At 44.9% G+C, this 20848-nt stretch overlaps 1 protein-coding gene and 1 long non-coding RNA gene across 5 annotated transcripts; both read right to left on the reverse strand.

Annotated features, from left to right (window-relative positions):
* Nucleotides 1-9698: 9698 nt before the first annotated feature.
* LOC139539578 (uncharacterized) lies at nt 9699-12425 on the reverse strand. The gene is made up of 2 exons (XR_011667963.1): nt 12147-12425; nt 9699-11697 (listed from the first exon to the last, which is right to left on the reverse strand). It is a non-coding gene; the product is annotated as an uncharacterized lncRNA (long non-coding RNA).
* Nucleotides 12426-13076: 651 nt separating this feature from the next.
* LOC139540465 (mediator of RNA polymerase II transcription subunit 16-like) lies at nt 13077-20848 on the reverse strand. 4 transcript variants are annotated; one of them, XM_071344315.1, is made up of 16 exons: nt 20777-20848; nt 20198-20435; nt 19881-19985; nt 19553-19722; nt 18798-19079; nt 18389-18538; nt 18132-18237; nt 17697-17852; nt 17117-17337; nt 16498-16704; nt 15742-15952; nt 15337-15470; nt 14561-14753; nt 14103-14319; nt 13758-13841; nt 13077-13489 (listed from the first exon to the last, which is right to left on the reverse strand). In XM_071344315.1, exons 2-16 carry the CDS (start codon nt 20337-20339, stop codon nt 13363-13365), a joined length of 2505 nt encoding a protein of 834 aa, XP_071200416.1. In that variant the 5' UTR covers nt 20340-20435; nt 20777-20848; the 3' UTR covers nt 13077-13362. The 4 variants fall into 4 exon arrangements, with proteins under 4 accessions (XP_071200416.1, XP_071200414.1, XP_071200415.1 ...); XM_071344313.1 differs by having other exon boundaries at nt 19881-19988; nt 20777-20847; XM_071344314.1 differs by having other exon boundaries at nt 19881-19988; nt 20198-20375; nt 20777-20819.

Raw genomic sequence — 20848 nt, forward strand, 5'->3', positions numbered from 1 at the left:
CACGAGTTTAGACACAGGAGCAATGGTGGCACATTGTACCTGTGCCTGTGTGAGCAGGACCCAGAAAAGGATCCAAATGTCATGTCTGGTGGTGTGTCATCCACTGCATCACTCTGCCTGCCTGCCAGCGTGAAAAGCCTCATATCTGCACTGACACCCACGCTCAATGCAGACACAGGGAAATGCGTCACAGTGCAGTGGGGAATGGAGATGGTGTTTAAGTGTCATCATTCCGAGCCAGAGGACCTCGGTTCACTTAATGAAGAGGCTTTGCAATTTACAAAGGGGATGCAGTACAGTCTCTCTCTCTCGCTCTCTCGATGATTGAGGTCGTGGTCAGGCCACGTTCGAGGTCCTTCCGTCTTTAGTTGGTAGCAGTGGACCCTCAAGGGAACCTCCTTGCAGTCGGACACACACACACACACACACACACACACACACACACACACACACACACACACACACACACACACACACACACACACACACACACACACACACACACACACACACACACACACACACACACACACACACACACACACACACAGCATCAGGGCCTGCTGGGTCATTAGTGCAGCTAGCAGCCAGGTCAGGCTAGACTCCTTACTCGCCATATAAGACACATTGATCTGGCCAAATTGTGTATTTACTACACTGAACAAAAATATAAACACAACATGCAACAATTTCTAATATTTTACTGAGTTACAGTTCATATAAGGAAATCAGTCATTAGACCCTAATCTTTGGATTTCACATGACTGGGAATACAGATATGCATCTGTTGGTCACAGATACCTTAAAAAAAAGTAGGGGCGTGGATCAGAAAAATTGTCAATATTTGGTGTGACCACCATTTGCCTCATGCAAACTCTCCTTTGCATAGAGCTGATCAGGCTGTTGATTGTGGCCTGTGGAATGTTGTCCCACTCCACTTCAATGGCGGTGAGAAATTGCTGGCTATTGGCGGGAACTGGAACACTCTGTCAGACACATCAATCCAGAGCATTCCAAACATCCTCAATGGGTGTTTGGTGAGTATGCAGGCCATGGAAGAACTGGGACATTTTAGGCTTCCAGGAATTGTGTACAAATCATTTTTATTTTATTTTATTTCACCTTTATTTAATCAGGTAGGGCAGTTGAGAACAAGTTCTCATTTACAACTGCGACCTGGGCAAGATAAAGCAAAGCAGTGCGACAAAAACAACAACACAGAGTTACACATAAACAAACGTACAATCAATAACACAAAAGAAAAGAAAAATAGAAAAATATATGTACAGTGTGTGCAAACGTAGAAGAGTAGGGAGGTAAGGCAATAAATAGGCCCTAGAGGTGAAAATAATTACAATTTAGCATTAACACTGGAGTGATAGATGTGCAGATGATGATGTGCAAGTAGAGATACTGGGGTGCAAAAGAGCAAGAGGGTAAGTAATAATATGGGGATGAGGTAGTTGGGTGTGCTATTTACAGATTGGCTGTGTACAGATACAGTGATCGGTAAGCTGCTCTGACAGCTAATCCTTAAAGTTAGAGAGGGAGATATAAGCGATATAAGAGATATAAGCAAAAATCCAGCTTCAGAGATTTTTGCAATTCGTTCCAGTCATTGGCAGCAGAGAACTGGGAGGAAAAGCGGCCAAAGGAAGTGTTTGCTTTGGGGATGACCAGTGCAATATACAGTACCTGCTGGAGCGCGTGCTACGGGTGGGTGTTGCTATGGTGAACAGTGAGCTGAGATAAGGCAGGGCTTTACCTAGCAAAGACTTATAGATTACCTGGAGCCAGTGAGTTTGGCGACAGATATGTAGTGAGGGCCAGCCATCCTTGCGACATGGGGTCGTGCATTATCATGCTGAAACATGAGGTGATCGTGGCGAATGAATGGCATAACAATGGACCTCAGGATCTCGTCCCAGTATCTCTGTGTATTCAAATTTCCATCGATAAAATGCAATTGTGTTCGTTGACCGTAGTTTATGCCTGCCCATAACATAACCCCAACACCACCATGGGGCGCTCTGTTCATACATTTGACATCACCAAACTGCTTGCCCACATGACCCCATACTGCTCTCACAAAAGCCTGGGTTTTCTGCACGTTAACACTAGAAGCTTATTACCTAAAATGGATCAATTGAAAGTGTGGGTTCACAGCTCCAATCCAGATGTGTTGGTCATTATTGAGACGTGGTTAAGGAAGAGTGTTTTGAATACTGATGTTAACCTTTCTGGTTATAACCTTTTTCAGCAAGACAGATCTTCCAAAGGTGGGGGAGTGGTAATCTTTACCAAGGATCACCTTCAGTGCTCGATGTCTCCACCAAGTCTGTCCCCAAACAATTTGATTTGCTGGTTTTAAGCATTAAACTTTCAAATAGCTCTTTGTTGACTGTTGCTGGGTGCTATCGTCCTCCATCAGCACCGGCCTGTACCCTACCTGCCCTAAGCTCTCTCCTGGCCCCTTACACTAAGTCTGCATTTGTCCTGCTAAACTGGGACATGCTTAAACTACCTGACCAAGTCCTAAAACAATGGGACTCCTTACATCTTCCTCAGATTATTACCAATCCCACAAGGTATGACTCCAAACATCCAGAAATGGCTACTTTCCTCGATGCTATCCTCACAAATAATCCTGAGAGGTATCAGTCTGGTGTTTTCTGTAATGACCTTGGTGATCACTGTTTTACAGCCTGTGTTTGTAATGGCTGCTCAGTGAAATGACCTGTCCTGATTTGTCATAGATACTTGCTAAAAAACTTTAATGAGCCAGCCTTCCTTCATGAACTGGCCTCTATAAATGGTATAGAATCAGCTTGATCCCCTTTGTCGAAGACGCTTGGACCTTACTTTTTTATATTTTCAGTAGTATTGTTGACAAACACGCCCTCATAAAGAAAATGAGAATCAGCCCCTGGTTCAACTGTGATCTTGCAGAGTTACTCCACCTCAAGAATTGTATTTGGCGAAAGGCTCGGCTGAGGCACAACTGTATGGAGAGGCTCGTCCCCAGATGGATTCCAAACTTCCATGTAACCCTGAAAAAAGCTCTTTACAAGAGATTCATATTCCAACGTTCAGAATGAGGCAGATAAAAATAACATGAATTGAGTTGACCCAATTTCCAACTCTACAACATGAAAGCTTTATATCTGTTCTACCGAGTACATACAGTATCTCACCATTCTGTAATGTTGCACCCTGCTGTAGGGCCCATGATACCAATTTAACCCTGAAAATCAGATGACTACTATCTACCGTAGATACTAATTTCTCTCGTCTTTATACCACCTAGGCCTAATACCAGACACCCAATTATCCCTAATGTTATCTCTACTAGATCACTCCAGTCATTATTTTCTCTAAGAGACATCCAAAGCCTTCAGAAAGTATTCATACCCCTTGACTTATTCCTGAATTCAAAATTGATTATATATATGTTTTTCTTTCACCCATCTACACACAATACCCCATAATGACAAAGTGAAAACATGTTTTTAGAAATGTTTGCTAATTTATTGAAAATTAAAACAGAAATATCTCATTTACATAAGTATTCAGACCCCATGTTAGAAACACCTTTGGCAGTGATTACAGCTGCAAGTATTTCTGCATAAGTCTCTAAGAAATTTGCACATCTGGATTGTGCAATATTTGCACATTATTTTTACAATTCTTCATGCTCTGTCAAGTTGGTTGTTGATCATTGCTAGACAGCCATTTTCAAGTCTTGCCATAGATTTTCAAGTCGATTTAAGTTAAAACTGTAACTAGGCCACTCAGGAACATTCAATGTCGTCTTGGTAAGTCTGTGTATATTTGGCCTTGTGGTTTAGGTTATTGTCCTGCTGAAAGGTGAAATTTTCTCCCAGTGTCTGTTGGAAAGCAGACTGAACCAGATTTTCCTCTAGGATTTTGCCTGTGCTTAGCTCTATTCCGTTCCTTTTTATTTAAAAAATTCCTCGCCAATGACAAGCATACCCATAACATGATGCAGCCACCACCATGCTTGAAAATATGAAGAGTGGTACGCAGTGATGTGTTTCCCTGAATATAATGCTTTGTATTCAGGACATAATGTTTATTTCTTTGCCACATTTTTTTCAGTTTTACTTTAGTGCCTTATTGCAAGCAGGATGCATGTTTTGGAATATTTTTCCTTCTCTTCCTTCTTTTCACTCTGTCATTTAGGTTATTATTGTGGCGTAACTACAATGTTGTTGATCCATCCTCAGTTTTCTCCTATCACAGCCATTAAACTCTGTTGCTGTTTTAAAGTCAACATTGGCCTCATGGTGAAATCCCTGAGCGGTTTCCTTCCTCTCCGGCAACTAAGTTAGAAAGGACGCCTGTATCTTTGTAGTGACTGTGTGTATTGATACAACTTCCAAAGTGTAATTAATAACTTCACCATGCTCAAAGGGATATTCAATGTCAGTTTTTTTACCCATCTACCAATAGGTCTCCTTCTTTGTGGGATATTGGAAAACCTCCCTGGTCTTTCTGGTTGAATCTGTGTTTGAAATTCACAGCTCGATTGAGGGACCTTACGTACAGTTGAAGTTGAAAGTTTACATACACTTAGGTTGGAGTCATTAAAACTAGTTTTTCAACAACTCCACAAATTTCTTGTTAACAAACTATAGTTTTGGCAAGTCGGTTAGGACATCTACTTTGTGCATGACACAAGTAATTTTCCAACAATTGTTTACAGACAGATTCATTCACTTATAATTCACTGTATCACAATTCCACAGGGTCAGAAGATTACATACACTAATTTGACTGTGCCTTTAAACAGCTTGGAAAATTCCAGAAAATGATGTCATGGCTTTAGAAGCTTCTGATAGGCTAATTGACATAATTTGAGTCAATTGGAGGTGTACCTGTGCATGTATTTCAAGGCCTACCTTCAAACTCTGTGCCTCTGTTTGACATCATGGGAAAATCAAAAGAAATCAGCCAAGACCTCAGAAAAAAAATTGTAGACCTCCACAAGTCTGATTCATCCTTGGGAGCAATTTCCAAACGCCTGAAGGTACCACGTTCATCTGTACAAACAATAGTAAGCAAGTATAACCACCATGGGACCACGCAGCCGTCATACCGCTCAGGAAGGAGACGCGTTCTGTCTCCTAGAGATGAATGTACTTTGGTGCGAAAATTGCAATCCCAGTACAACAGCAAAGGACCTTGTGAAGATGCTGGAGGAAACAGGTACAAAATAATCTATATCCACAGTAAACTGAGTCCTATATCGACATAACCTGAAAGGCCGCTCAGCAAGGAAGAAGCCACTGCTCCAAAACCACCATAAAAAAGCCAGACTACGGTTTGCAACTGCACATGGGGACAAAGATCGTACTTTTTTGGAGAAATGTCCTCTGGTCTGATGAAAAAAAATAGAACTTATTTGGCCATAATTACCATCGTTATGTTTGGAGGAAAAAGGGGGAGGCTTGCAAGCCGAAGAACAACATCCCAAACATGAAGCACGAGGGTGGCAGCATCTGTCACGCCCTGGCCTTAGTTATCTTTGTTTTTCTTTATTATTTTGGTTAGGTCAGGGTGTGACATGGGGGATTTATGTGTTTTGTCTTGTCTAGGGGTTTTGTATGTTTATGGAGTGTTTTCTAGTCTAGGTGTTTGTATGTCTATGGTTTCCTAGATTGGTTCTCAATTAGAGGCAGCTGTTTATCATTGTCTCTGATTGGGAACCATATTTAGGCAGCCATATTCTTTAGGGATTTCGTGGGTTATTGTCTATATGTAAGTTGCCTGTGTAAGCACTTGTTTAATATATAGCTTCACGTTCGTTTGTTGTTTTGCATAGTTTGTTTAAGTGTTCTTCGTTTCGTTAAATAAATAGAAGAATGTATTCGTATCACGCTGCGCCTTGGTCCTTCTCTCTTCATCCAAACGACGAACGTGAAAGAATAACCCACCACAACCGGACCAAGCAGCGTGAAAGGAAGGAACAGCACTTTGTGGAGCGATGGACTTGGGAGGAAATATTAGACGGCAAGGGACCATGGGAACAGCCGGGTGAATATCGCCGCCCCAAGGCAGAGCTGGAGGCAGCGAAAGCCGAGAGGCGGCATTATGAGGAGCTAGCTCGGCAGCGCGGCTGGAAGCCTGAGGCAGCCCCAAATATTTATTGGGGGGGAACACGGGGAGTGTGGCGAGTTCAGGTAGGAGACCTGCGCCAACTTCCCGTGCTTACCGTGAGGAGCCGAAGATGGAACCAGAGCCAGTCGGGGTGGAATTGGAGGTGAGCAAGGGGAGTGAAGCAGAGACTGTGAAGGAATTAATGGGGAAATTGGAGGAGAGTGAAATGAAGGAGTTGCTGTGTTGGTGCATGAGGCACGACATCCGCCCGACAGAGCGTGTCCGGGATGATGTTACCTGAGTCAGCTCTCCATACTCGTCCTGAGGTGCGTGCTAACCGTCTGGTAATGACAGTGCCAGTCCCACGCACCAGGCCTCCTGTGCGCCTCCCTAGTCCTGCACCTCCTGTGGCAGCCCCACGTACTAGCTCTCCTGTGGCAGCCCCTCGCACCAGTCCTCCGGTGCCGGCGCCACGAACCAGGCCTCCAGTAAGACGAGGGGGGGCGGTCTGTGCATATTTGTAAACAACATCTGGTGCACGAAATCTAAGGAAGTCTCTAGATTTTGCTCGCCTGAAGTAGAGTATATTGTGATAAATTGCAGGCCACACTACTTGCCTAGAGAGTTTTCAGCTATACTTTTCGTGGCTGTTTATTTACCACCACAAACAGATGCTGGCACTAAGACCGCACTCAGTCAGCTGTTTAAGGAAATAAGCAAACAGTAAACCACTCACCCAGAGGCGGCGCTCCTAGTGGCCGGAGACTTTAATGCAGGGAAACTTAAATCAGTTCTACCAAATTTCCATCAACATGTTAAATGTGCAACCAGAGGGAAAACAATTCTAGATCACCTGTACTCCACACACAGAGACGCGTACAAAGCCCTCCCTCGACCTCCATTTGGTAAATCCGACCACAACTCTATCCTCCTGATTCCTGCTTACAAGCAAAAATTAAAGCAGGAAGCACCAGTGACTCGGGCTATAAAAAAGTGGTCAGATGAAGCAGATGCTAAACTACAGGACTGTTTTGCTATCACAGACTGGAACATGTTTCGGGATTCTTCCGATGGTATTGAGGAGTACACCACATCAGTCACTGGCTTTATCAATAAGTGCATTGAGGACGTCCCCCCCACAGTGACTGTATGTACATACCCCAACCAGAAGCCATGGATTACAGGCAACATTCGCACTGAGCTAAAGGGTAGAGCTGCCGCTTTCAAGGTGCGGGACTCTAACCCGGAAGCTTACAAGAAATCCTGCTATGCCCTGCGACGAACCATCAAACAGGCAAAGCGTCAATACAGGGCTAAGATTGAATCATACTACACCGGCTCCGACGCTCGTCTTATGTGGCAGGGCTTGCAAACTATTACAGACTACAAAGGGAAGCACAGCCGAGAGCTGCCCAGTGACACGAGCCTACCAGACGAGCTAAATCACTTCTATGCTCGCTTCGAGGCAAGCAACGCTGAGGCGTGCATGAGAGCATCAGCTGTTCCAGGCAACTGCATGATCACGCTCTCCGTAGCCGACGTGAGTAAGACCTTTAAACAGGTCAACATACACAAGGCTGCGGGGCCAGACGGATTACCAGGACGTGTACTCCGGGCATGTGCTGACCAACTGGCAGGTGTCTTCACTGACATTTTCAACATGTCCCTGATTAAGTCTGTAATACCAACATGTTTCAAGCAGACCACCATAGTCCCTGTGCCCAAGAACACAAAGGCAACCTGCCTAAATGACTACAGACCCGTAGCACTCACGTCTGTAGCCATGAAGTGCTTTGAAAGGTTGTAATGGCTCACATCAACACCATTATCCCAGAAACCCTAGACCCACTCCAATTTGCATACCGCCCAAACAGATCCACAGATGATGCAACCTCTATTGCACTCCACACTGCCCTTTCCCACCTGGACAAAAGGAACACTTATGTGAGAATGCTATTTATTGACTACAGCTCAGCGTTCAACACCATAGTACCCTCAAAGCTCATCACTAAGCTAAGGATCCTGGGACTAAACACCTCACTCTGCAACTGGATCCTGGACTTCCTGACGGGCCACCCCCAGGTGGTGAGGGTAGGTAGCAACACATCTGCCACGCTGATCCTCAACACTGAAGCTCCCAAGGGGTGCGTGCTCAGTCCTCTCCTGTACTCCCTGTTCACCCACGACTGCATGGTCAGGCACGACTCCAACACCATCATTAAGTTTGCAGACGACACAACAGTGGTAGGCCTGATCACCGACAACGAGACAGCCTATAGGGAGGAAGTCAGAGACCTGGCTGGGTGGTGCCAGAATAACAACCTGTCCCTCAACGTAACCACGACTAAGGAGATTATTGTGGACTACAGGAAAAGGAGGACCAAGCACGCCCCCATTCTCATCGACGGGGCTGTAGTGGAGCAGGTTGAGAGGTTCAAGTTCCTTGGTGTCCACATCAACAACAAACTAGATTGGTCCAAACACACCAAGACAGTCGTGAAGAGGGCACAACAAAGCCTATTCCCCCTTAGGTAACTAAAAAGATTTGGTGTGGGTCCTGAGATCCTCAAAAGGTTCTACAGCTGCAACATCGAGAGCATCCTGACTGGTTGCATCACTGCCTGGTACGGCAACTGCTCGGCCTCTGACCGCAAGGCACTGCAGAGGGTAGTGGGTACGGCCCAGTACATCACTGGGGCTAAGCTGCCTGCCATCCAGGACTTCTACACCAGGCGGTGTCAGAGGAAGGCCCAAAAAATTGTCAAAGACCCCAGCCACCCCAGTCATAGACTGTTCTCTCTACTACCGCATGGCAAGCGGTACCGGAGTGCCAAGTCTAGGAGAGAAAGGCCTCTCAACAGTTTTTACCCCCAAGCCATAAGACTCCTGAACAGGTAATCAAATGGCTACCCGGACTATTTGCATTGTGTCCCCCCCCCCAACCCCTCTTTTTACGCTGCTGCTACTCTCTGTTTATCATATATGCATAGTCACTTTAACTATACATTCATGTACATACTACCTCAATTGGGCCGACCAACCAGTGCTCCCGCACATTGGCTAACCGTGCTATCTGCATTGTGTCCCACCCCCCAACCCCTCTTTTTACGCTACTGCCACTCTCTGCTCATCATATATGCAGTCACTTTAAGCATATCTACATGTACATACTACCTCAATCAGCCTGACTAACCGGTGTCTGTATGTAGCCTCGCTACTTTTATAGCCTCGCTACTGTATATAGCCTGTCTTTTTACTGTTGTTTTATTTCTTTACCTACCTATTGTTCACCTAATACCTTTTTTGCACTACTGGTTAGAGCCTGTAAGTAAGCATTTCACTGTAAGGTCTACACCTGTTGTATTCAGCGTACGTGACAAATAAACTTTGATTTGATTTGAGTAGACTTTCGTTCAAGGTCGTCCAGACTAGACAGTCAGTTTCACTCCAGCTATTTCAGGAACTGAGATATGATTTCAAATAAAGTGCTCACATACACAATAGTAGATTTTGGTAGACAGAAGGTGCTCTTTGGTAAATTGGTCATCAAAAAGAAAGGAGGACCAAGGCACTTCTCATATAGTTAATTAAAATGCCTTTATTTATACGGCACGTTCAGTGGAAACAAAGTTTTAAAACTCTGACGTGTTTTGGCTGCATGGCTTTCGTCAGGGAGCACAAAGAAATGATAATACAATGTCCTCTTTTGAACAGCTTTTTCCAATCAACCCTGATTTGAAGAAGGTGTGGTTACATAATTCATTGGACAACACCTATTAAGCAATACTATACACAATAAGAAATGAATTACTGTAGATATGTTATAAAACATGCATCTCAAGGCTAGAAGCATCAGAACCCCTAGAAAGGTAGTTGTAACCTTGGATATGACTGGGCAAAGTGTTAAGAATAGGAGAGCCGTCTATTTTATAGTACACTAGAACACAGCAAATATGGACCGCAACAGTCTAAACATAGCTGAGGGCAATAGAGCAAAATGTCCATTAGATGACAGCAAAGGGACCTCTCACCACCCTACAGGAAAGGTGAGAAATCCATATCTTCATTTAAACCAGGGTACTTGGTGGCCTGTAGTTTGTAAATCCCAAAACTTTCTCTTTAGTTTAGCTGTCTAAGACGGTCCCCTTTTCTAATTGAGGCCGAAACATGATCAATACCCATAGCTTGCAGGGAGGCAGGGTTGCCATGGTGTAAGGACATGTAGTGCCTTGCCATGGGGTAGTCTTCATTGCCTACCCGTATGGCATACTTGTGTTCCGCTAAGCGGTCTTGAAGGCGTCTCTTTGTCCGTCCAATGTACCTTGCACTGTGAACATTCCAATCTGTAGATGACGTGAGTGGTTTTGCAGTTAATAAACGCTTGACTTTTTCTGTGCAATATTTCTGCTATGGTTACACTGGTTGCAATTAAAAAAGCCCCTGGGTTTGTGATCTAGACAAGTTTCTTGAGAGTTACCAGGAAGATAGCTGTGGACTAATCTATCATTTAGGGTAGGACATCTCTTAAAGCTTATGACTGGTGGCTCTGGGAAGACTTTGTGTAGTAGAGTATCACTTTGGATGATTGCCCAATTCTTTTTAATGTTTATTTTAATGTTCTCTGCTTCAGTGCTGTATTTTGTAACAAAGTACACTCTCTTTGGTGCATCATGCATTCCCCTTTCAAAAAGTTCTCTCTGTCAAGTCATCCGGCCCTTATGCCTGCATCTTTCAGGACCTGAGCACTATAGCCTCGATTCAAGAAGAAATTCTCAAATTCAGTAGATTTTTACACTGTAATCTGTTTCCTGATCAAATTCTGCAGACTCTTTGGAATTGGCCATATGGAATGTTCTCTTTTAGCCTTTTGGGGTGGAAGCTGTCTGCCCTCAGAATGGTATTCCCATCTGTAGGCTTCCGAAAGATTGTGTGCAAACAACCTGTCATTTTTACTGATGTCAAGGTCCAAAAAATGAATGTTATCCTAATTGTACTCCATAGTTCGTTTGATGTTAGGGTTAATGCTGATAAGGTGTTAGTGGAAGGAATTAAGTTCATCTTCTGAGCCAGACCAGAACAGGCAAACATCATCAATATAGCGTCCCCACCCTATAATCCAGTTAAAGAACTGGTTTTTAGAAGGATCCAAAATAAAGTAACTTTCCTATTTACCTAAGTACAAACCAGCGTAGGAAGGGCTGTAGCAAGCTCCCATGACACATCCTTTGACTTGTTTAAAAATACGGTCAGTGAGACAATTCAGTCAATGATACAATGAATTATGTGGGAGGTATCTCAGTCTCAGGCCGGGTACTCAAGAAATGGTGCATAGCTGCCAATCCTTGTTCATGTTCAATGGTGGTGTATAGACTCCACATCCATGGTGATGAAAAAGGAATTATTTTGTTAAATTCCTTAATTTCGTTCAACACATCTGTGGTATCTTGAAGAAAAGCCTTTTCTGCTGTCACTCCCAGCCTAATAAAGTAATCAATGTACTTGGAGATGGGTTCTGTCAGACTTTCCTTACCACTAGTGACTGGTCTACCTGGGGGTTTTCAGGATTCTTGTGGACTTCTGGAAGAAGATAAAAAGAAGCCGTAAGCAGACTGCCATTGAAAATAAATTTGAACTCATTGTCTGAAATGTAGTTATTCTCCTTAGCTTCTGTGAGGATCCCTTTTAATTCAGTTTTTAGGTCCTCTGTAGGGTTGAGGGTAAGAGATTGGTAGAGTTCATCAATTGTCTAATTGACGGTAGGCTTCTGTCACATATTTGTCTTTACTCCACACTACTGTAGCGCCACCTTGGTCTCCTTAAACCACAATCCGTCCATTTTTGGACAATGATTCAAATGTATGCCTCTCTGTCTTAGAAAGGTTACGCCGTGTTTGGTTGGAGTCCATTTGACCCTTAAACAGATTCTCCACATCACAATTCACCTTCTTTGTAAATGTATTTAGTGTGGCATTCTGGACAATGCGACAAAAGGTGGAAGTTGTTTTTGAGGACACAAACTGCCTGACCTGAAACACTGGTGTCTGTAGTTGGAGAGATGTTTTGCTTCTACCAGGCCTTCAGATGTAGATTGCTGTAGAAACAAAATAGGTCAATCTTTGTAATGAATTAATTAGTTGAGTATGTGGGGGCAAAGGACAGTCCTTTAGACAAGACCCTTACACAATCAGACATTATTGCTGTGTTCTAGTGTATTATAAAATAGATGGCTCTCCTAATCTTAACACTTTGCCCAGTCATATCCAAGGTCACAACTACCTTTCTATGGGTTCAGATGGTTCTAGCCTTGATGCATTTTTCATAAAACATCACCCATATTTAACTTTTTAACGTGAATAGTATTGCTTACTAGGTGTTGTCCAATGAATTATGTAACCACTCCCTCTTCAAATCAGGTTTGATTGGAAAAAGCTGTTCAAAGGAGGACATTGTATTATCATATATTTGTACTCCCTGACGAAGGCCATGCAGCCAAAACGCGTCAGAGTTTTAAAACTTTGTTTCCATTGAACGTGCCATACCAATAAAGGCATTTTAATTAATTATTTTGAAGAGTGCCTTGGTCCTCCTTTTTGATGACAAAAATAATTTGCGTTTGGAACATCTAGTGTTTTTTTATTAAATGGAATCTCTTCGCGGAGTGTGACGTAAATCCAGCATTTTGATACAAAACCCAATTTAAATTAATCCTTATTATTACTAGTTCCTTCGTCTAATCCCTAGTGCACATGACAAGACTAAAGCCAGGTTAGGCTCTATGCACAATAGACTTCTAGAGTCGCCACATTCTAACTACATCGAAACACACAATCATCCACCAAGGGCCAATCCTAATTATCATCTCCCATTGACATGAATGCAATATTTACATAAAAATATGAGCAAACGCATCCAGATCTCAAATAGGATTTGAAGAGAAAAGCCACACCTCTCAACCATAAGGTTACCAAATAAGGTTTATTTTCTTGACACAGGTTTGAATATAAAGAGAGACATAAAAAGCACGTGGTTCTTATTTACAGGTATCTCTGGCACATTTAACCCCAATGACAGCATGATCACCGCCTCTCCAAACAGCGATCTTTGAAATACAACCGTATGGATATCCAGTACTTCATCTGTCCCCCAAAGAGATCTGCTAAGAGGCAGCAGTGTCATGCAGGCTAGTGTCCAAAGGCTGACCTGAGGTCAGGGTTTGCGGTGATAGTGGTCTCTGGACAGATCTCAGGACAGTGTGGAGGGGATCCTTCTCCAGAGGCCTCCGCAAAGGCAGTTCTTGATCCAGCGCTGCTCCCACTGCTTCATGGCGTTGGTCTTGTTAGGCGAGCGGAGCATAGTCACACAGCCACACCTGAGATGGGGGAGGGAGAGAAAAAGAGAGCGAAATAAAAAGGTGGAAAGACACCAAAAGAAAGGTAGGCAGAGAGAGAGTGAATGTCAACACAGACATGGTCAGACTGAAAAAGCAAGACCAGGAAAAGAAAAACTTCAAATTGTTACTTGGACAAAAAAAAAGGTTCTTAAAAATAATGAAAACGTAAAGCGGTAGAATATTAAAATGAAGGAAAAGCAGGAAGTGTTGGGGAATGGGTCATAGAGGAAGTGGTCTGGTGTCTGACCTGGTACAGGCTTTGCTGTCCTCTGTGGGGCAGACTCCCATGTAGAGACAACGTAGATGATCCATCCTCTGGACCCCCGGGCTCCTAGATACACGCACAATGAATATATTGAACAATGGCATCTGTCAGGAAGGCTTCACCTGAGCTTTGACTGAAATATTAGCAATATTAAGGCGAGGCACATTTACTACAAACAGATGTCAAAAGGACAACTGAGTGCCATGTGTGCCAAATGCCAAGAGTGGGCCAAATGCCAAGAGCACTACACCTACTTCCAACCCTAAAGAGCCTACCAGGTGGCAGAGACACCCTTTCCCCTGAATACCATCTAGCCCTCACTCTTACCTGGAGAAGACCTCCACCTGGGCTGTGGAGTTGAGACCCGGCAGGCTGTAGGGCTTGCCAAACTGAAGCCGCAGCGGGTGCTTGCCCTGCAGCTTGCAGATGATGCCGTCGTTGACGGGCAGCCAGTCCATGCTGGGCACCAGCAGCTGGCTGGGCAGCAGGCAGCACTCATCTATCAGCGGTTCATCTGGCTCCTGGGGGTGGCCCTCGTCCCGAGCTGGGAGGGGGATACATGGGTGAAGGCCAGGTACACATACAGACACAGAGACAGATTGATGTAAGGTCTAAACAGATGCATAGACACATTGACAGAAGAATGGACAGAGTAGACTGATATACAGACAGACACAGACCGATGACACTGTTATAACTTAAGGTATCTCTGGCACATTTAACCCCACATAGCTACATCCACATAATATATAGTCCACAGATACACATGTTCTCCTCATCCTTACAGCAGAGCCAGAGCTTGGTGAGCAGGCGGAAGAGCAGCGACATGCTGTCCTGGTTGTCCGAGGTGGCCGTGTAGATGGGCAAGCAGCCAGGCTTCAGAAGGCCCCAGATGCGGATCATCACCATCATCTCCCGCAGCATACCCAGGGACCAACCGTCGCGCAGGAACCCAAAGCCGGGACGCACGACGGAGCCCTGAGACAGGACAAGGGTTAAAACAAGAGGTAGACAGCACAGAAAGACAGACAGAGACAGAGTAACACTCTATATACAGAAGGACAGAGACAGACATAGACAGAGTAACACACTATACTAGCACCAGCTCTACATACAAAAGAAGGACAGAGACAGACAGAGTAACACTCTATTCTAGCACCAGCTCTACAGACATAGACAGAGTAACACTCTATTCTAGCACCAGCTCTACAAACAGAAAGACAGACATAGACAGAGTAACACTCTATTCTAGCACCAGCTCTACAGACAGAAGGACAGACATAGACAGAGTAACACTCTATTCTAGCACCAGCTCTACAGACAGAAGGACAGACATAGACAGAGTAACACTCTATTCTAGCACCGGCTCTACAGACAGAAGAACACTTTACTAGCACCAGCTCTACATTTGATTGAACACTACATTGTTTCAATATCATATCTTATTAAAGTATTTCTGGAGTAACAACGCACCCTTTTTCAGCACGTTGTGAAAGGCCTACATTGGTAGCTCTGTGAAAGGCCTACATTGGTAGCTCGATTTATAAAAATAAAAAAACACCTGATTGGGTAGGTTGGCCATCAGGTACAGCACAAAGTCTCCCACCCATTGGATGAGCTGCTGCAGAGACTGGAGTGGGGGGCCGTCCAGCACAAATTCCTCCGTCTTCAGGTTGATCATCACCTTATCGATATCTACGGAGGGGGTGAAAGGTCAATCTTCACCAGAATCACTGAAGTCTTAAAATAAAAACAACACACACTGTAGATACTAGCAAGCTAATAGGACGGCAAACAACGCAGCCTTAGCCTACAGTCTGTTCAACAATAACAAAAGTCCCATTCAGTTAAAACGGACAAGAATACATTTTTCCAGCCTCACGTTAAGTGAAATTGGTGTCAGAAGTGGGATCCGTCTATTCATTGATTATACAGGTATAAATGGTAGTGATGCTAGTCCTCCTACCAGTGTCAGTGTTTTTGGAACATATCTCTGCCAGCCTGTCCCCAGGGCTCTTGTCTGGAGTGTTGAGGACGTGGGGTCTCAGCAAGGACTTGAGGGTGGAGCTTATGGCGATGAGGAGGAGCTTGGCATGGAAGTCGCAGGCTCGCGCAGCTGTGGCCGATGACAGCTTACAGAGGGAGGCCTTAACCGCCACGTTACGTGTCGAGAGCACCTTCCACACACAGATACTGGATATTAGAAAAACAAACTAACAAAAACACTTCCATCTATTGTCACAAATTTGTTTTCAACAGATTTCAGTCTGTCTGACTGAAAGCTTGGTTCTTGCTCATAATGGCCCACCTACCTGCTGCAGAGCTTGGTTCTGGCTCATCATGGTCCCCCTACCTGCTGCAGAGCTTGGTTCTGGCTCATCATGGTCCACCTACCTGCTGCAGAGCTTGGTTCTGGCTCATCATGGTCCCCCTACCTGCTGCAGAGCTTGGTTCTGGCTCATCATGGTCCACCTACCTGCTGCAGAGCTTGGTTCTGGCTCATCATGGTCCCCCTACCTGCTGCAGAGCTTGGTTCTGGCTCATCATGGTCCACCTACCTGCTGCAGAGCTTGGTTCTGGCTCATCACAGTCCACCTACCTGCTGCAGAGCTTGGTTCTGGCTCATCATGGTCCACCTACCTGCTGCAGAGCTTGGTTCTTGCTCATCATGGTCCACCTACCTGCTGCAGAGCTTGGTTCTGGCTCATCACAGTCCACCTACCTGCTGCAGGGCTTGGTTCTGTCTCATGTACTCCTCATGCAGCTTCTCCACCAGGTTATGGACCATGCCAGGCTGCACGTGGAGCAGCACGTCCCACCAGTCGTAGCCTGTCACCATGCAGTACTCCAGCAGGAACAGCAGGTGGCGCAGAAGTGTGTTCATGTCCAGCATCTGGCCCATGGATGGAGATACGCGAATCATGTGCAGCTGAGGAGGGAAGAAGAGCCAAAAGAGAGATGTGAAAAATATGGATACAAATATTGTTCATATCTGAGGTATGGTCGGGGACGGACACAAAAGTCATGAATAAGGACATGGATAGCTTGTTGTTGTAAGAGAGGATACATTTATTGTATTTGTTTCATACATTATTGCCTGCAGACCATAAACTCCTGTAAGATTTAACACCAATGGCTGGGGTGTGTATTCAAGGGACATTGACGGTAAGAAATGATACATTTTTTCCCTTTTCAAAAACTTAAACCATCTAAGCTTTACAACCTAAAATCCAGAGTAGCCTTCTCCTCATCTTTATAAAAGGGGGATGAGGTGCTGATATCGTACTGTGAGACATGTAAGGTCACAGTCAACGGATCTCAACGCATTGCTGTACTCTCACCTTGCCGTGGTTGTCCACTCCGGCCAGGGCCAGTGAGGTCCAGGAGAACTGCAGGGCCTTGAAGTGGACGGTTGGGCCGCCGGGGCGCTGGCGCTTTATGGCCGGCTCATCACCGGGCCGCTGGGAGGAGCCCGAGGAGGATCCATAGAACACGCCCATGGTGTGAAGGGACAGCCGGTGGAGGATCTGGATGCTGCCGTCGTGGAAGGCTAGGGCCAGGCCTGGGAGGGACCACCACACAGAATCACATACAATTGAATTCACTTTATTGATCTCCAGAGGGAGGCATTGAGAATGACCCCAACAGCACAGACAGGGGCAACACAGTAAGTGTATAACATTCCACTCATCACTTTCTCTGCCATTATGCATCAATGTGTCATGTTACCACTATGTTGTGTGGGACACATCCATGTAGGTACCACTTCCCTAACATGTTTCTTGAGCATAGAACCACTTTTTCTTTGGTAGGTTTAATAGAGCTGCAAACCACCATTCTGTAAAGGTGTATGCTGCCACCTGGAGTGCTCAATAGTAGATCCGGAGGGGGAATGACGGGTTATTTGGCATCAGCACATACCGAGGCCTGGGCAGAACTTGGTGTCCGACGCCACCTTTAGGTCAGTGTTGGAGATGGAGATTGGCAGCTTTGGCAGAGCCACGGCCGACACGCGGTCCAGATCATTGGTGGCCGAGAGGATGCGCCATTTCAGGATCGTCGGCTGTTTCTCGCCCACTGTGGGGATGGAGGGGAAAGGGTGAGTAAGGGTTGTGTCTTTATGGGGGCATCTCAATTGTAGAATAATATACTGTCTCCTTTCCTTTAACTGCATTGATCTGAAAACAAAATGGAGGATGCCTAAAAGGGAATTTACTGTAACCTGTTCAGTTCTTTAAAGTGGACAACAATTGGAAACAACTTCAAAATATTGAGATGCCCCCTATAAGTGACCTACAGTAATACTTATATTTGGGTTGAGTGTGCTCTTCCTTGGTTTATCGTTCTCTGCCTTACCTACTGGTGAACGATGTTGGAATATGTTATTGACAGGGAGGCCTTCCTTCCGCAATGACCAGCACTCTACGATGCTGCCCATCTGACTGGAGGCACACAGCAGCACCTAAAAGAGTATTCATATCGCGGTTTAGTCCACACACACACAACACTACACTGTTTGAATGCACATTTGGCATACTGGTAAGTGATAAAGCTGGAAAGAATTCAAAATAAAGGACACTTGGAAAGCAACGTGTTCACAGTGTCTCTCTCACCTGCTCAGAGTTCTCCCTGGTGAGGAACTTGAGGTGTGTGACAGCCGGGTACTTGTCCCTCCTGACCGGGTCCGTGGTGCAGCGCATGAAGAGCGAGGGCAGCAGCTCAGTGTCGATGCGACACTTCTCGTTGACCACGCTCACACATACCTTGATGTAGAGTTGGGACGACAATGGAAATTTAAATGCACGGCAAGTCAGTGATAATATTATTGCAATACTAGCACTACTTAATAACTTATGTTGGAGTAAAACTTCACATTATCGGATGGTAAACCCTCTTTACAAGAAAATAAAAAGCATTAGCATTTGAACAGTATTATTTGCCAGACTTTTCTGAGACAAGGCGACAGTAATGATAAGAATAACAAAAAATAATTGTGTAATATCATCGCTAGCTAATACCTACCTTGTAGAACTGCACAGGTGATGAGCTGCTGCCATCCGTGGCCGCCACCACAATGTTACCTCCGCCGGTGAAGGCGATGTCGGCCAGGGCTACGCGGCCCCTCAGGCGACACAGGCTCTCGCTGGCTGTGAGCAGCTGACCGTTGGGCTTCAGCAGGGACACGGTGACCAGGCCGCTCACCGTCACTGCCAGCCAGCCCTCCATGGGCTTTCCCCCAAACAGCGTGAGTGACGGTGAGAACTTGACCCGCGAGAATTTCTCACCGAAATTGGTGGAGCCCGACTGGGGGAGGAAGATTGGAGGAGAGGTAGAGAGAGAGTGGGGTGTGGCACATTTCAACAAACTAAGTGGTAAATTACAGTTATATGTCCTAGTATATATTGTTATATGCTGTTATGTGCAGTGCTCCACAGCCAGTGTACAGCATCCGTTGCCAAATAATGGCATATACAGTATTGTCTTATCTCAAGAGGTAGCTTAGACTAGAGATTAAGAGCGTTGGGCCAGTAACCGAAAGGTTGCTGGTTGGAATCCCTGAGCCGACTAGATGAAAATTCTGCTGATGTGCCCTTGAGCAAGGCACTTAACCCTAGTTGCTCCTGTAAGTCGCTCTGGATGACTAAAATGTCAAATAAAAAAGAGCTTTAAACTGGTCTATAAAATACTGACATGGTAATAAATCAATAGGTCCACACAGACAGTTAAGAAGAGCTGGTAGACTGTGTGAACATGAGAACAAGCTGGTGGTCCATTACCATCTCCACATGCAGAGCCAGCTTAACTCCATTGTGCAGCCAGGACAGAGCTATGATGGGGTCTCCGTCCTCTGCACTCCCTAGTGAACTCTCCCAGCTGTTCACCAGGTGATCTGCCATCGCCCAGCACTTGATCTGCCCATCTCCATCAGCAGACAACAACCTGGAACCTATGAATGAACGTAGTCATGCGTTCACACACACATTTGAACTCAATACACTAGGGACACTTCTTGGCATTATATTGAGTTCCACATCAGTCTACTTGGACTGATAGGGCAGTTGCACCTTTAAGGGTGGTTTTGGTGTTGTTACTATGTTGACCCACCTGATTGGTCCCACTCCAGACAGGATATGACCTCGCCATGTCCAGAGTTAATGGAGTACACATCCCATGGGTGCTCTGTGTCAATGATGTGGACCATATGACTGACTTCTGAAATAAAGCAAATCACTGTGATCACTGCAGTGCATGTTCTGCTAATCAAGTTACGAGGCATTGAGTTACATATGCAAAATTATATTCGGATATATGGGATCAAACCTGATACTGGCAATGTGATTTGTTCCATTTCACATTTCTACTGTGCTCTTGCTACACACAACAAAATGGTCACAAGATCAGTACCAAGCACATTTGTGTACCTTTCTCGTCTTCCTCATTTTTTAGGTCTGTGGTAAAGGCAACAAGGTTCCTGCAGGACCAGGCACACACCAGTGGGATGGAAGGATAGTGGTTGCTTTTGGGTCTCTTCTCCCACTCACAAACATAGGCAACCTCCATCATTCAACCATATGCTTTTCCACTGGTTGTGCAAGTGTCCTTGTCCAATCAGAGAAATGTTCAATCAGTCACCTTCATGTACTTGATTGCACTTTGCAGCTATATCACAAACAAGACACACAGAATTCGATGTCAAATTTACGTTACTTGCATCAGTCTTCTTCGAGCTAACACTGTCACCTATGTTAGTTAGGTTAGCTACTATGTTAGTAAACGTAGTTATATGTATACAGCTAGCTAAAACGCATTAGCTGCTACTTCCATTAGCTGGTTTATAGAGCTAACGTTAGCTAACTAGCAATATGATAATGTAGTACATTATAACCAAATCATGAAGCAACTACATCAGACGAACTTCTAATAATCTAGCTAAATGTCTTATTTATAGAGGTAGTAGGTGAGATTTTAAATCTCTAACGTTAAATAAATGTACTCTTTACCATTCATCCTACAAAATGTTACAAACAAAGATGGTGCGGTAGGACCCCTGACAAGCGAATTTAGACGTATTT

The sequence above is a fragment of the Salvelinus alpinus genome, chromosome 15, assembly GCF_045679555.1.
Source record: "Salvelinus alpinus chromosome 15, SLU_Salpinus.1, whole genome shotgun sequence".
NCBI lineage: Eukaryota > Metazoa > Chordata > Actinopteri > Salmoniformes > Salmonidae > Salvelinus > Salvelinus alpinus.

Excerpts from the sequence above, each read along its gene's own strand:
- LOC139540465 (XM_071344313.1), bottom strand. The coding sequence starts at position 20,339 with ATGATGGAGGTTGCCTATGTTTGTGAGTGGGAGAAGAGACCCAAAAGC. Across the intron at positions 17,853-18,131 it reads CCAACATCGTTCACCAGTAG|TGGGCGAGAAACAGCCGACG; the intron begins GTAAGGCAGAGA and ends CCATCCCCACAG. Across the intron at positions 16,705-17,116 it reads GAGTGGACAACCACGGCAAG|CTGCACATGATTCGCGTATC; the intron begins GTGAGAGTACAG and ends TTCCCTCCTCAG.